The 17,459-nt window shown below is 38.8% G+C and overlaps 1 protein-coding gene across 8 annotated transcripts in view; it reads right to left on the bottom strand.

Moving 5' to 3' along the window:
* The window catches only part of ROS1 (ROS proto-oncogene 1, receptor tyrosine kinase), a 110,915-nt gene extending 94,952 nt beyond the window's left edge, over positions 1 to 15,963 (bottom strand). For all 8 annotated transcript variants that reach the window (XM_043439619.1, XM_043439626.1, XM_043439624.1 and 5 more), the window contains exons 1-3: positions 15,345 to 15,963; positions 3,532 to 3,576; positions 1,045 to 1,104 (exon numbers count right to left, since the gene is read on the bottom strand). In XM_043439619.1, coding sequence (XP_043295554.1) covers positions 1,045 to 1,104; positions 3,532 to 3,576; positions 15,345 to 15,467 — 228 coding nt within the window. In that variant the 5' untranslated portion in view covers positions 15,468 to 15,963. The remainder of the gene's footprint in view (positions 1 to 1,044; positions 1,105 to 3,531; positions 3,577 to 15,344) is intronic.
* Positions 15,964 to 17,459: the final 1,496 nt, after the last annotated feature.

The following is a 17,459-nucleotide window of genomic DNA, read 5'->3' as shown; positions in this document are numbered from 1 at the left end:
CTAATTTAATCTCTGAACTGAACAAAGTAATCCATTTTTAAATTACAAAACTGTTATCCATGAGATTGAAGTAATTAATTATAGTGTAACAAGCACTATCCTTGGCAGGGATTCGCTTACTATCTTAATTTACCTATTAGGAAAGTAAAGTACCAAGTACCTTAACGAAGTCACACACTAATAGGCAAAGCCAGGATAAATGAAAAATGAAAAAGTATTAGGGAATGTATTTCCTACACGAAGTGAAGTAAACCTAGGTGTGTGTGTCCTCTGGATTAGACTGCTTCCACATTCCCCACAGAGAAACCTTGAACGTGATCTAGGTCCCTTCAAAGTGTGGTCTGGCAACACTCAGCATTGCATCACCTGGGAGCATGTTACAAGCACAGAATTTCTAGTTCCCCCCACAAAACCCAGTGAATCAGAATCTATATTTCAGCAAGATCCCAGATATTTGTATATTAAAATTTGAGAAGTACAGGACTAGGAAATTTAACAAATACTTAACATTCTACTAAAAGGTCACTATAGTTTGGAGCAATTGGTCATTTCTGGCTTCCATGGTTTGCATTAACTTCTCTTGGTTGCCAGTTCACCAGTTGCGTTAATAATGTTGATTTGGGGACTTCCCCGGTGGCCCAGGGGTTAAGAATCCACTTTGCAATGCAGAGGATGCATGTTCAATCCCTGGTTGAGGAATTAAGATCTCACATGCCACAGGGCAACTAAGCCCTCACACTGGAACTCCTGAGTTCACTCCACAACCAAAGAGTCTATTCACCACAGTGAAAAATCTCCCGTGATGCAAACCAAGATTCCGTGTGCCACAACTAAGACCCCACAAAGTCAAATTAATTAATTAAAAAAAAAAAACCGATCTCATTTTCTGCATTACTCCATTTCCATTGTGTACTACTCATACTTTTGCTTTCGAGTCAAGCAAGCTAATTAAAAGCCAATGGAAACTCAAATGGGAATCCTCATGGAGAATGATTCTCTTGAGGGAAACATTCATATCAAAACAGAAACATAATTAATACTTACACACTTTAAGGCACAGTTTTCCTGATCTGCTGAATTCCAGAAATGACATCCTTGGATGCACTATAAGAGAGAGTAAGAGATAATGATGACTGAAGAAGTGTGATTTTTCTAGTCACCTGAAGTGCAAATAGCAACAAAGTGTCCCTGGAGTAAAAATCTGTCTACCAAGGAATCTGTGGCCTTGTAGCGATCAGGACTTCCGAGACTCTAAGCAGAGCTGTCGTATTCACAGACAGAGGAGGGCTTGGTGTGGCTCGGGGTTGCTGAGTGGAGTCTAGCCTGGGACGGGCAGGCCTAGATCCCAGGGAGCGATGGACTGTCTGGGAACACACTGACCCCTGGGTGCTTGGGGCAGGGGAAGTCCAGGACCACATGGCGTCAAGCACATCATTTAAGTCCTTGGGGTGTGTCACGCAACAAGCAAAACCTAAAGCTGGAGACTCAAGCAGAGGCAGCACATCAAAACCGAGGTAGGTGGATAGTTTGGGAAGTCGGCCGCCCTGACCTCCCACTGGACAGATTCAGCTGGGGCCTCCTTACCTGGTTTGTCTATGCCTGTGATTGTGTAGACCATTCAGTCCAAGGCCACAATAACACCTAAATCGCCTTCCTCTTTTCCTCAGTTCCTTCTGCTCTGCCGTCTCTTTTTTTCTCTCCTTTTTCCTTTTGTGTCTATGTTCTATCCTCAACTTTTTCTCTTTTTACTCTTCAGATTCTCCAAGACTGAGCTCATCTCCCTTCTCAGCATCAACCATCCGAACTTGAACTTCAGCGGAGACCCCTTCCTGAGCTCCAGACCCAGATTTCAATTATTTGTTAAATAGCTCCATTTGAGTCCGGACAAGCACCTCAAATACCAGAGTGAGTTGCTATTTCCTCCTCCAGGGGATCTTCTCTACCCAGGGATTGAACTCATGTCTCTTACATCTCCTGCATTGGCAAGCAGGTTCTTTCCCACTAGGGCCACCTGGGAAGCCCCCCATTCAGCATATGAAACATCAAATTCCTCCCTTTGTACCCTCGAATTTGCTCTCTCTTCTGTGTTTTCCGTTAATATGCTTCCATCTTCTGAGCTGTCTGAGCCAGGAATCAGGCAGCTTCTCCTTCTTTCACTGCCTTCCCACCCCATCCTCATGGACAATCCATCACCAAGTTCTACGGATTCACTCCTTTGTTTCCTGGACTCTGTCTCCATTCCTTGCTTGCTCACTGTTCTTGCTTTTCTGGGCCCACCACCGCTTACTAACAGCTTCATGGGGGACAACAAAACCTAATCATATCCTTATCCTGTCTAAAACCCTGTGTGTCATTGAAACCAAATATTCCCAACATGGTATGCCGAGCTCTCCGCCATCTGGCCCCACCTAGCTTGTCAGCCCAGTCTTCTCCGTCCTGTCTCTGCACATGCACACTCCCCCAAGCAAGCTGAAGTACCCCTCCTTTTCTGCACAACTCAGCTGTCTCAAACTTTTGGGTTTGGACACAAAGGGCTCCCTCTGACTAGTGTACTTTTCCCCTCTAGTCCTTCTAGAAAACTCTTCATTTTTCTAGTTTTAGCCATGCAAGACCTGCAGGCAAGCAAACTGCTTTTCCTCCTGCATATTATTCTTTCTCCTCCCACCCACCGCTGTTCTGACTCTCGCAATGCTGTCTGGCTAAGATTTTATGTACATGTCTGTCTCTCCTACAAGACTGTGAGTCCTTTGAAACAGAGCCTCTATTTTACTCATTCTTACGTCTCTACTACCCAGCACAGTGCCTAGTTCATACCTATACTTGGAGTCACCAAACACGTATTGTGTAAATGGATACAGGCGCAGGAAAGAAATTAAGACCATAAATGTAATTGATAGAGGAAAGAGCAGACACTGTCTAATCCAACCCTCTCAGAATACCCATATTTTAGTAGTTTTAACTACATCTCAGAAATTTTAAGTAATTTGGCCAAAGCCACACTCATTGGAAGGACTGATACTAACTAAAGCTGAAGCGCCAATATTTTGGCCACTTCATGCAAAGAACTGACTCATTAGAAAAGACCCTGATGCTGGGAAAGATTGAAGGCAAGAGGAGAAGGGGACAACAGAGGATGAGATGGTTGGATGACATCACTGACTCGAAGGACATGAATTTGAGCAAGTTCTGGGAGTTGGTGATAGACAGGGAAGCCTGGCGTTCTGCAGTCCATGGGGTTGCAAAGAGTCGGACACGACTGAGCAACTGAACTGAACACAGCTAGGTATAATCAAAATCATGGTCTTGTCTTAGTCCTATGTTCTTTTCACTTCAACGCACTGTCCCTGAACTCATGTTTGAATAATCTGTGATGCAGACTTCTTGCTATTTTCCATCCAGCTTCCTCCATCGGGCACAATTAAATGAGCTTTTACTTAGGATTTATTATTACGGTAATCAAACCTGACTTTTGTCCCTTTTTTTATCAATGCAAACACTGTAAAGTCCCAGGCAGTGGAAGCAATTACTTACCGGTTCACTCAGATTGTGAGGTGTGCCGACGTCAAGCTGTCTGCCCTGAAATGAAGGAGGAGGGAATGAATACCTTATCAATCTTGTGTTCGGTATAACTACCACAACATTAAAAAAAGAGCTTCCTTTTTTTGCCTCTCCAGTGTTTTCTAACTGTAAATTAAGGAGCCAAATGTTTTAAAGTCATTAAATCAGTCATAAAACCAGACAAGATGCCTCTGCAAATTTACAGGAATACCTTGGAGATTCCACAAGTTTGGTTCCAGACTACTGAAACAAAGGAAATCAACAAATCTGGGGGATTCCCAGTGCATGTAGAAGTATGTTCACACTACACTATAATCTATTAAGTGTACAATAGCACTGTTTCTAAAAAAGTACATGCTTTAATTTAAAATGTTTTATTGCTAACAAATGCTAACCATCGTGAAACAACACAAGGTTATCACAAATCTTCAATTTGTAAAAAACCACAATATATGCAGAGTGCAATAAAACAAAGTGTGCCTGGATAAGATGAAATGCCTAAAGATTCTGTAGAAATGATAAAAGTGGGAGTCAGGATGTAGCTGAAAGAAGTGGTTAAGAACAATGGGAGATATAGTATTAAATAAGCCTGTGACATTAGTCAATCAAGGTCTCCTGGATTAGAGATGAATTACGTTTGCATTTCTCTTTTTTTTAAAGAGACTAAAATAATTGACTGCATTTAATTAACATTATATAACAAACCATACCAAAAAATGCATTCATGTTCTAACCTAAATCTGTATACATTTGTGTTAATGACACATAAGATAAAAGTGTGAATAACAGCTGCCCTAGGCAAGATTTTTTCAAGCTGTATCTCTTCCTCGTGTTTCTATGCCTATTATCTTGGATTTGTTTTTATAATGTGAAAAGCTATTTTCCTCCATCCAAGAAAGTACTTCTTGTATAAATATCATTAGTGCCCTTGGATCCAGAATTAAGAAATGGAAAAATAAACTCATAAGCTAAACAGACTATTTGACCATGAGGTTAATAACCTGAAGCCCAGAAACAACTTGATTTTGTTCCTTATAAAGTCTCATGTACTAATATGAACAGTGTTTCTTAATTCTCATGGCTAGGCAATGTGTGTGTGTGTGCATGCATGCTCAGCCATGTCTGACTCTTTGTGACCCCATGGACTGTGGCCTGCTGGGCTACTCTGTCCATGGGATTCTCCAAGCAAGAATACTGGAGTGGGTTGCCACTTCCTTCTCCAGGGCATCTTCTGAACCCAGGGATCAGACCCACGTCTTTTGGATCTCCTGCATTAGCAGGCAGGTGCTTTACAGCTGAGCCATTGGGCTATGAAATATTTGAGGTTTATATGACCAGTCACTCTCCAACTCTTTAGCAAAGAGATTTTCAGAAGTTCTGCAAACAGAGGAGTTAATGGAATGGCATTACCACTAAAAGATTTATGCTAACCAGGTGTTTGGGTTGCTTGAAAAGTACACCATTTAACATACAACATTTCTGTTGTAAATACTATACACCAGAAGACAGATGAAACAGTTTTGTAGAAAGTTATGGTATAAAAAATTAGTGTTTGTGTGCAAAGTCAACTCAGCCATGCGGGGCTGTTTGCGACCCTATGGACCATATCCTATCAAGCTCCTCTGTCCATGGGATTTTCCAGGCAAAAATACTGGAGGGGCCATTTCCTTCTCCAGGGTATCTTCCTGACCCAGGGATCGAACCCACATCTCTTAAGTCTCCTGTATTGCCAGGTGGGTTCTCTATCGCCAGGGCCACCTGCGAAGCCCTGGAAGCCCCCCAAAACAGGAATAATGAAAAAACATTGTACTCAACTTTACTTGAGTAAATTTCCAAGCACATGATTTGGAGAATGCCACAATGCCCTTATTACAAAGGTCACTTAAATTGTCTCATACAGAGATGAAGGTGATATCGGGAGCTTGAAAACATAAACGTAGAATATGCATACCAGAAATGGATTAATGACTATGCTAATCAGACATACAATTATATGTGTCATGCAAAAACTCAAAGTACCCCAAGGTTATGGTGGCCTATACCATCATCACCTTAGGGTCCTTTGAATGATTTTTTCCACATGACACATATAATCATAGTTCTAAATTGGGAAAGGAGTACATCAAGGCTGTATATTGTCACCCGGTTTATTTAACTTATATGCAGAGTATATCATGCAAAATGCCAGGCTGGATGAAGCACAAACTGGAATCAAGATTGCTGGGAGAAATATCAATAACCTCAGCTATGCAGATGACACCACCCTTAAGGCAGAAAATGAAGAGGACCTAAAGAGCCTCTTGAAGAAGGTGAAAGAGGAGAGTGAAAAAGCTGGCTTAAAACTCAACATTCAAAAAATGAAGATCATGGCATCCAGTCCCACCACTTCATGGCAAATAGATGGGGAAACAATGGAAACAGTGACAAACTTTATTTTCTTGGGCTCCAAAATCAGTGCAGATGGTAACTGCAGCCATGAAATTAAAACACACTTGCTCCTTGGAAGAAAAGCTATGACCAACCTAGATAACTTATTAAAAAGCAGAGACATTATTTTGCCAAAAAAAGTCCATATAGTCAAAGTTATGGTTTTTCTAGTAGTCATGTATGGATGTGAGAGTTCGACCCTAAAGAAAGCTGAATTAAACTGTGGTGTTGGAGAAGACTTTTGAGAGTCCCTTGGACTGCAAAGAGATCAATTCAGTCCATCCTAAAGGAAATCAGTCCTGAATATTCATTGGAAGGACTGATGCTGAAGCTGAAACTCCAATACTTTGGCCACCTGAGGCGAAGAGCTGACTCATTTGAAAAGACCCTGATGCTGGGAAAGATTGAAGGCAGGAGGAGAAAGGGATGACAGAGGATGAGATGGTTGGATGGCATCACCAACTCAAGGGACTTGAGTTTGAGCAAGCTCCTGGAGTTGGCAAAGGACAGGGAAGCCTGGAGTGCTACAGTCCATGGGGTCACAAAGAATCAGACATGACTGAGCAACTGACAACAACAACATATAATCACATGCGTGATTAGCATAGTGATTAGCATAGTAGTTAATCTGTGGCTTATACCATCATGGGGCTTCCCAGGTGGCTCAGTGGTAAAGATTCTGCCTGCCAATGCAGGAGACGCAAGAGACGTGGATTCGATCCCTGGGTCAGGAAGATCCTCTGTAGTAGGAACTGGCAACTTACTCCGGTATACTTGCCTGGAAAATTCCATGGACAGAGGAGCCTGGCCAGCTACAGTGCATGGGGCCTCAAAGAGTCAGACAAGACTAAGGGACTAAGCAGGCATGCACATACTCAGAGACTTTTACTTTGTCTGAATAATGAGCTTAACCTGTTAATTGCCAAAAATCCTGCCTGTTTGGGAAAATTATGGTTTTTCAGATTTATAGTCTTGAGCATTTTTTTATACAAACTAACCACTAAAAATGGGGGCTGGGGGAAGTTTTTCATGAAATAAGCATTATAGGAACTAACCTCTGGGTCAAAAACTACAATGATTCACAGGAGCGATTTCCTGGGGTTTCATAACTTTTCCATGAAGGGATTTACATATGTCCAAAAGAAGTCACTGCTAAAACTTTTCTTCCCCTCCTTGGGGCAGAAGGGCAGGAAGTAGTGGTTAAGGGGTTAGGGTGTGCTGTTTTCAATAAGCAGTGAAGTAACTGTATCTGTTCATGGTTACAGAGCCATCGTTCTTTTTGTTTACTGGGTCAATATGTTGTTGTCTTGTTAACTTGCATCTCAGCCGATCACGAAAGTTGCCTCACAGAAGGTTTTAATCAAAGCAGCCAAACCAACAAAATAGGACATCCTGTTTCAAATTACACCCTCAACCTCATTTTGAACTGCTGCTTTTTCAAGAGATTTGGCAAATTTCATAAGCCACTTTGCAAAGTGTTCACATTTGATGAAGCAATTTTTATATAAAAATAATTTTCTGCCACCCAGTCTTCTAAAATGTCAACTATCCATAGTTAAATGAAGAGTAGCGCTACATTTTCAATCAGTCTGCCATGAAGACTTAAGGCACAGAGTCTAAAATTGCGCTCCTATTTAAAAGATGTCCTGACTCATATCTCTATAACTTGGACGCAAATCTTCAAAAAAATTAAACATTTTTTCCATTTTTTTTCAGCTTCTCATAAACATAAGGGCCATCAACCTTGTTTAGTATTTAAGTTTTTGAGTATCTATATCCATCTTCCTTTCACATTGCTTGAATCTCACAGACAAAACAACTTGTACGTGACTATTAGAGCCTGTTACTGTGAAAATGAAACAGTCAAGAGTTACTAGATTCCCACCAGACTCCCCTGGGACTCCACCCTTCTGCTGTAGGGGGCACGGGTTCAATCCCTGGTGTGGGAAATAAGATCCCGCATGCCGGGCAAAAAGAACTATTAGATTCCCATCTGGATTTCCCATGAATTACCAAGTTAGCATACAATCACAACCCAGAAATTTCTAGATTGTTCACAAATAGTACAATAGGTCAAGCTTGGTGCAGGTTTAACAGCATTTTGATTGAAGACCATCCTATTTTCATTCATATAGTCATGGCCTCAACATTTTTTGCTGATGGGTCATTGAAGCCCAGGGTTTTTTTCTTAAAACAAACAAATACTAAAGTCTCATTTTTCTCATAGATATATATGAGATTGATATTAATTCTTAAAAGCCCAGTGTGCAAACATTTGAGACTTTACACAGAGGCAGTGTGTCTGCATACATGTGTGCAAGCAAGTGCAACTGCTGCCATATGACAAATTAGGGATCGGGTCTTCTAACCCTACCTCATGGCGCATGGCATTTTTCTTTTTTTAAAAGCAGTCTTATTAAGAGCAAAGGGAAATATACAAATTCAGAATTTTGCATATAGTGAAACAACAGATTCCTCTTTTTATTTCTCACATTTTCACAAATTTTAAGAACTTTTTTATGCTGCAGGAAAGCAAATGGAAACTAAGAAGGAAGAGTCTATAAATTGTTCATCCTCTATCCAGTCATTTTTGAGTGGAGTCCTTCATGAGCAGAAAGGCTTACAAAAGATGGCAATGCTGAGTCTATGATAACCTGGTATGCACCCAAATAACGTTACCTGGCTATGATATAGTTATCAACCTGCCCTACTCATTGACTTAGAATTATAGGCAGAGGAAAACTAAGTGAATATTTTTAGTAACTCTAACCGGTACTAACCAGCATCTGCCTGTGCGCAGTCGTGTTCGACTCTTTCGGACTCTGTGGATGGTAGCCCGCCAGACTCCTCTGTTCGTGGGCTTTTCCAGGCAAGGATTCTGGAGTGGATTGCCATTTCCTCCTTCAGGGGATCTTTCTGACCCAGGGATGGAACCGGTGCCTCCTGTGACTCCTGCCTTGGCAGGCAAATTCTTTTCCCATGGAGTCACTTAGAAAGTCCAGTACTGACCAGAACCTCTCCTTAAAACTTGCTAAATTTGAGCCATTGAATTAGAGAGGTGATTAATTTAGCAAGGAGGCACACCATCTGTCCTGGGCTGACCCAGCGATGCGAGCAAGATACGTTTCAAGAGACAATAAAAAATCTAAAAGGGCTCGGAAGGTGGCTTAAACATCTGTTGTGGCCTTCTGAACAGCCGGTGCTTTTCAGAAGGAAGCAAAAAAATGACCATCACTGAGTTCATGGAGCCCTCTCTTTCCATTCTGTGTAAGCACCATCCACTTTGCTGTTCACTCTCTCCGGCCTCTAGAACAATGCCAAAAGGATAATGGTGTTCCATAACTATACGCTGAAGGAATAAATCCAAGAATTCAAGATGGCCTACTATTCAGGAAGGGGTCCAGAAGTGCCTTGGAAGCATCACCCAGTGGCCTAGGATCATGAAGGATTACTCTCAGTACTTGAGAAGTAATCAGACACAGGAACCAAAGGACAATTGTTGACTTCTTTTCCTCTCATTTGGTGTGTGAAGAAAGAGTCCTCTGATCGCCCTAACCATTTATATTTGTAGAGAAAGGAGAAGAAAGCTTAATATTTTTTTGTTTTTAGATAATTAAGTACATAGAGAGTAAGAACTGTATCTTTTAGGTTAATTGTGCAACCACATGCTTCATAGTTCTTTGTCTTCATAATTTTGTTCAAAATGAAGCTTTTGATTCCCCCTTATGTGATTGAAATACAACCAAATACAATGACAGGTAAGACAGTGAATTTGCAATTGAATTTTTTCCTATCCCTTCAAAAATCAGTGTTAGATCATGAAAGCAAAAGGGTGGATGCCTGGGTAGTTTTTAAACAATGAGACAACAGAGATGTTTCTTGGTGACCTTTAAGTCACACTGTAATAGTATTGAGTCTTTCTGTTGGCAGCTCTCAAAATTAAGTTTAACAAACTGAATGGCATGCCCATCAAATGGTCTTGGGCAAGGTAGCCTCATGAGTCAGGTCTAGGGGTTTCAGATGAAGATGATTCTGTCAACACTCTTCCCTAATTTCCAACTCCCTCTCTATCCCCCTCCTCCCCATAATCATAGCTAACATTAGTGAGTGAGTCTCGAGTTCCAAGCACTCTTCTTGGTGTTCTACACTGAATCTCAGTCAACATCCCAACAACCCTATTTGGGAGATACTTTTATTAACTTCATTTTGCGGCTGAGAGACAGAGAGGTCTAGTAAGTTGTCCAAGAGTTAGGATTTGAATGGGGTGCTAATTGCCTCCAGAGCCCATGTCCTTAACCAAAGCACGGATGCCTCCTATAAACCGTACCAAAATTCCTCACTTTGGAGTGAGAGTTCTCATCGTTTACCTGAGCTCACCTCTTCCAATTACCTGCCTGAAAGATACTATCCCAGTCCCAGATCTTAAATCCTTAACCCAACTCCTACTTCTTGGCACAAGTGTCCCTATATTGCCCACCTCAGCCAAAACTAACTTCCCTCTTTACTTCCTGCCTTAGTAATGAAACAGAGCAGAATGATCTGCATTTTAATCCCACATATATTTGCTCCTGATGTGATCATTTTAAAAGTTAGCTGTGTTGTTTAAACTTAGTATTCTCATCTGAAACATAAGTAGGATAATAAATAGTGCTTAAAGTTTTGTGACGGTTAAATTAAATTATATATTCATTATTATAGTACAGTGCCAGGTGCTTAGAAATCTATTATTAACATTATGCACAAATTTGCTGTAAACAGCCTTTTGCAGACATATCATTATTGACGCAATAATCTCTTCAGATAAATTTCTTGATGTTCAGGGTTAGAGGTATGCTTTCTCTTTTATCTCTTTTGATATTTATTTACCCACTATTTTCTAGAATGCTATCAACTTACATCCTAATGAAAAGCACATGGAAGTTCCAGCTTATCCAAACTTGGCCAATTATAAGATGTCTTTATCTCTGCCAATCTGATAGAATAAAAATTGATCATTCATTTTTCCTATGCAATTCTATGTTGCTGTGAGGTTGAACATCTATCACATTTTTTAGTCATTAATGTTTCTTAGCCATTAATGTTTCTTATTTAAAAAAAAGCAGGCCTTCTTGTTCTGAACAATATTTAAATACTCTCCTTTATAAGAGCTGGTAAAATTGTGTTTATCATGTGTAAAACTTTTTTCCATTCTTTGGATTTGTTTTTATTGTCTTCTGTTTATTGTCATATAGTTAATTTCTAAGCAGTTGAATTTATTAATAATTTCTTTTAGTGAGTCTAGGGTTTGAAACGGACTTCTTTCCCACTCCAAGATTATACAAATAGTCTTTCCTAACTTATCAAAATATTTTATAGGATGAAGTCTTGTTCTGTTTTTTTGTCTGTTTGTATTTAAATTATATCTTTTTAAAATACCTCGTGGAATTTATTTGAATCTGGTAGTAATATGTTAATAGGAGTTGAAATTCTTTGAATTTTTTTTCACCTTTGTTTTCAAAGAAAGGAGTACTTCATTTTTTACTTTATTTGGTTTAGATTAGCTCAAGGTGTACAACAGAATTGAGTTTAAGGTACAGAGATTTCCCATCAACTCTCTGCTCCCACATATGCATAGCTTCTCCCATTATCAACACCACTCATCAGAATAGCACATTTTTTAGTAAGCATGAGCCTACAGTGGAATAATCACAATCATCCAAAGTCCACAGTTTACCTTAGGGTTCAGTCTTGGTATTTGGACAAAAGTATAATGATTACCATACAGAGTACTTTCACTGCTCTGACAATCCTCTGTGCTCTGCCCATTTATCTCCCCAGAGCCCAGTGCCATCGCTCTCAACCATCAATGTTTCCAGTATCTCCGTAGCTTTGCCCTCTTCAGACCATCATACAGTTGGAGCCACACAGCTTTTTCAGATTGGCTTCTTTCACTTAGTAATAGGCATTTTGGTGTCCTCCATGTCTTTCATGACTTGATAGCTCATTTCTTTTTATAGTAGCTTTGAATAATATCTCCTTACCTGAATTGTCAGTTTACTTATTCTTTCACCTACTGAAGGAAGGAGTTATTTTTCATTCTAAATGGATAGCCTCACTTTGGCTTGAATTATCATCTTTATCATATTCCACACTCCCTTATGTACATAGTATAATTTCTGGAGCATATTGTTTTACTGGCTTGCCTATTCCTGTATCAGTGCATGGTGTACTAATTTCTGGATACGTTATGGAATTTTGGAGTTATGGTTTGGTGGCGCTAGTGGTAAAGAACCCAATTGTCAATACAGGAGACATAAGAGACGCAGGTTGGATCCCTGGGTTGGGAAGATCCCCTGGAGGAGGACATGGCAAACCACTCCAGTATTCTTGCCTGGAGAATCCCATGGACAGAGGAGCCTGGAGGGTTACAGTCCATAGGGTTGCAAAGAGTTAGACACAACTGAAGCAACTTAGCACGCATGTTATAAAGTTGTATATTGATATACAAGAGAAGTATTGTACACACACACACACACACATATGTATATATATACTTTTTTAAACAGGACAACCTTCTGAATCTTATTATTTCTGACAATCTTATTGAATTGACTTGAGGCTTCTAAAAGAGCACTTCTGAGCACTAGGTCCTCATGGTTGGGATTTGTTACTCAAAAAAAAAAAAAAAAGAGAGTTTTATTGCCAAAGAAGATCACAAAATTGTTATAAACAAAGTCACCAATATGAGATTGTATCCTGTTGAATCTACAAAAAGAGGGTATGGCAAAAAGCATTTCCATAAATTATTTGGCCATGAATCTCTTTTGTTTCTTTTTCATAAAGGATCTCACAATGCTAGTGTTCTGAAAAACAATAATTATTTTTTTGTTCTCTGCAGCACATGGCATATGCAATCTTAAAATATCAGGTCAGTTAATACACTCAACTAATACATACAGATTCCTCCATTAGTGTAAAACCCATGCTCAAACATAGAACTATGATTTATGCATTTTGGGACAGCAGTTTTAACATTCCTTTCTATAAGACACTTTCATTTCTTTTTAAAAGGCAAAGATGCCTCAATATCAAGAATCACCCAGTGGGAATGATAATATAATATACATCTAATTTGAGTCTCAGGGTTTCCCAGGTGGTTCAGTGGTGAAGAATCTGCCTGCCAGTGTAAGAGATGCAGGGGACGCAGTTTTGATCCCTGGGTAGGAAAGATCGCTGGAGGAGGAAATGGCAACCCACTCCAGTATCCTTGCCTGGGAAATTCCAGAGGAGCCTGGCAGGTTACAATCCATGGGCGCAAAGAGACAGATATGACTGAGTGACTGAACATGCACAGAGTATCAGTAGGCAAGAAAAGGATATAGTAGAGGCAACCTTTTGAGAAATAATGACTAATAATTTTCTAAAAATGTTGAGATACATGAATTGGCAGTTATAGGGGGTATGCTGTATGTTATTTACCAAGCATGATAATAAAAAAATTAATTAACAGAAAGAACCACCCAATGAAATCAAGGATGACCTTCATAGCAAAGTCCAAGCTAAAAACAATAGCACAGAAAAAAAAAAAATCAAACAGTGCAATAAAATCCAGCACTTTTCATATCGTTCCTCTGATCCGTGGCTCTATTCACTGGTCTTTCACCTAGCTTTTGTCTCCCCTGCCCTGATGTGGGAGGAACAGATGGAGAACATGATTACAATCACTAGTCAAATTGGCAGACCGTGTCTTCTGCAGTTCCACCATATCAGCTGTGCCTTTCTCTGTAGGAGGTGAACGGAAGGCAACTCAGCAAAGGAACAGACTGTCTACTCCTTCTGCCAAACCCTGAAATCAAGGAGCCCACACACAGAAATAAGATAAAACTAAGTTTAGCTAAAAAATAAAGTGGAGACTCCAATAATAGAAACAGCCAACATCAGTTTTGGTAGTCGGGAAATTAATAAACAAATTATAGTGGCACATTCATATGATGGAATATTTAAAATATATTAAGGACCTTATTTCCATAAAAACATCAAGGTATACAGGAAAATCCACAAAGTAATGTTCAATGAAAGAGCTGGGTGCACAGTGTGTGAAAAATTATATACATACTTGAGGAAAAATCATTGAAAGAAAATATAATTATAGGTCGATAGTTGTGGAATTACAGGATTTTTTTCTTTTGTTCTTCTCTATCTTATAAACATTTTAAAATGAATATGTATTGTTTTTATAATCAGAGAAAAACATTTAATAAAAAAAGAAAACATTTAATAGTCCCAGTTTTCCATTTTTAAGTTTGGATATTTAGGTTTATAAAAACTCTAAAGCACATATTTCTACATCCGCGGTAGTGAAGTCTTCAGCAAAGAATTCTATAAAATACCAACCATATTTTTAAAAAGTGCCGAAACAATAGTAAGCTTAAGTAGTGTTTAAAATGATGGTTTAAATTAAACCAAGAGTATAACACACAAATACCTTTCCTTTTTTACTCTACCACAGACTTCTATCTTTAATACTTTAGCCTAATAATGAATACTGTATTTGGTATTTTTTTGTTTTAAAACTATAAGTATTGTCACATTGTCTTTAGATAAGAAGAGTACATCTTTCCCTGACTAGAATGTATTTGGCTTTTAAATTTGATTCAGTGACTGTTTTAAGCACAAATAAGTCACAATATAACTGTAAAGATATGAAACACTATTTAGGAGGAATAATACCCAAAATGAGAAGAAAATCATAGATTTCCAGAAAAACTCACCAAAAAAATTATAAATGCACAGATAGACAGGAATTTACAAACAATTCTGTCATTTAATAATGATAATCATATATAAGTATATAACACATAAAATAACATGTAAATATATAGTGATCAATAATAAGATAAAGTGTTCTACATGGCATCCACATCTGCTTCCCTCATCATCCCCCTCCCGATACAATCGTCTATCCACAATATAAATAGTACTTTTGCTTGCAATGACAAGGCATTGCCCTGTGGCTGAACCTATTTCATGCTTTAAGATGAATATAAATGATTTTGTAATAAATGAGTTTAACTGGTATTTTTTAAGGTGTGCAAATTGATTTCATTTATGCCTCCTTTGCCAGAACCCCATGCCCCCAGTTGCAAAAATAATAATAATAACAATCTATGAAGAGACAACTTGAAAGAAATAAAGCAGATCTGCCCTCCTTACTATAATCACTAACGCTCCTAATTTATTTTGGAAAAAAGACTCTTGCCTTGCCATCATTTCTCATGAGAAAACTTCTCATAAAGAGAAAGTAATTCAACCACTATAACAAGCTAAATTCTATCTGTTCTACTTCCTACAAAGACAAATATTAGACCAGGAAAACTTACCAGGTTAGTTACACATGACTTTAAACAGCTGTTTAAAACTGTACACTGGACCACAGAAATCCATAGGCAGCCAAGAGTTGCAAACTTGACAAGTTTCAGACTAAGCCAGTAAACGTTCTTCATCACTTCACTAATGGCGGATTTTCAGATGAACTTTCTTCTCATTTTCTCCATTTCACTATCTGAATTCTTTGGGTTTCATCACTTCAGTTGAAAGAGTGGCTGGTGGACTTTTTGGTCTTGTTTTGATGTGTTGGGGTATCTTTGCCTTTTAAATAATGTTTAGAACTTTGAATACTAGATAGCTTGTATCATTCCCATAACAGCGATTTCATAAGGAGGCTTCCTTTTACTCCCATAAAGAAAGTCACCCACCGAGTAAAGGTTAGGTCTTAGGAGAGCGCTTCACAGGGAAAGTAAACAAAGCAGAGAAGGCAAATTGCATTTCAGCCAGCACGTGACACGTGCAGTCTGAGACGGGATCAGGCTCAGCGGACCCTCCACCACTTCACTTCTTTGAGGTTTGTTCAGCTATGCAGGAAACTGGGTTTTAACCATGTTTAGCAAACAGTAACACTATTCTAATAAAGAATTATCAAAAAAAAAAAAATTCAAAGCGCCCAAATCAAATGATGCAGCAAAGAGGAAAAACATAACCCTTTGAAACCAAACACACATACTTTAAAATGAAAAAGCAAACTAACCTGAAATTAATAGACAAATGCTCTGAGGGTCAGATAAAGACAAGGAAGTCTGTTAGGCACTTTCAGAACTTCACTACATATTAACTATAACACTGCCTTATCAAGTCTATTGAGATAGAGAACTGAAACTAGCCACCAAAGAGACCTAAGGTATGTGTGAGGGTAACTGTCTTGAAAAGGATACATTGTACAAATTTCAATCACTCAGCATGGAGATAAAGTTCAAGCCAGAAACAAAGAATTTGAAAAGTTTGCAACTTACAGAAGTGAGTCATTCTGGATAGCTACTTTTTAGATTGCGGAGGGTTAACTCTTTAAGACCAAATATTGTCATGTTGGTATTTTTTCTTATGACGATCTATAGTATCAAATCAACTTCCTTGTCTTCTTAGATAAATTATACTGATGTAACTTACCCTTGTGTTAATGATGTGAAGTTCCCATTGTGAGGAACACCCACATCAGGGTTTGTTTCCAGCTGAGCATCCTTTAGTAAATGCTAACCAAACTGATGAACAACATAAAGAAGGATGGTACTGACTCTAGATTGATCCCTAAAACCTGTTCTCTTGAAAAAATTCCCCACCCTCTGTCTGTTTTTTGTTCATTGTCTGCATTTGAAAGAACATAGATCAAAGAATAAGCAACTCTCCAATTTCTTGGTCAGAGGATATGGCCATTTTTCTACAAAAGCATGTTTAAGTCAGAGAATAAACTTTCTTGCCTATGGAATTTTCTCTTCCCAAAGAAATGTGTCTTTTCCCGGTGCCACTAGCAGCTTCTGTCTTATTAGCACAAGTAATATTTGTAACTGTTACTTCACCAAGTGGACCACTAAATACTTCCTTGAAAACCTAAATATAATCTTTACTCTCACTTAATCTAATTCTTTGGTGTATCCTTTCAATATCAAGATTTGTGCTTATTCTGATTTGAGGAATCTAACTGGCACATAGATTCGCACTTGTGAAAAATGAAGTATGTTCCAAGATGTTTGTTATAAAATTAATTATATTAGCAAAAGACTGAACCTAAAATTTCAATAATCTAATAGTGGATCAAGCAATTCACACAACTTGTCCAGGTGATTTCTCCAAATAGACTTCTTTGGACTTCTTCACAGCCCAGTAGTCACCCAGCAGTTGGTGGGTGACTTAGAGCTTTGATAAAAGTGTGCCAGTGTTACGTGTATTGACTTTCGTGATTCATCTTTAGAAATCGTTCAGCTATTTTTTTTTTTAATGAGGCTATTTTCCCCTGTTTTATTGGTTACCAGAAAGGCACAAAACTGCCCTGACTCAAGAAAAGGGGAATTAGACCCTACCTTTTGAGATGGAAACGGCAAAGTCCTAGAAAAACGTGTAGGATGGGAGAGACTATTGCACCATCTTTGGAATAAAATCTGCCACTG

Source organism: Cervus canadensis, chromosome 20 (assembly GCF_019320065.1).
Source record: "Cervus canadensis isolate Bull #8, Minnesota chromosome 20, ASM1932006v1, whole genome shotgun sequence".
NCBI lineage: Eukaryota > Metazoa > Chordata > Mammalia > Artiodactyla > Cervidae > Cervus > Cervus canadensis.
Note: the sequence above shows the minus strand (reverse complement) of the source record. Positions and strands in the feature narration are given on the sequence as shown.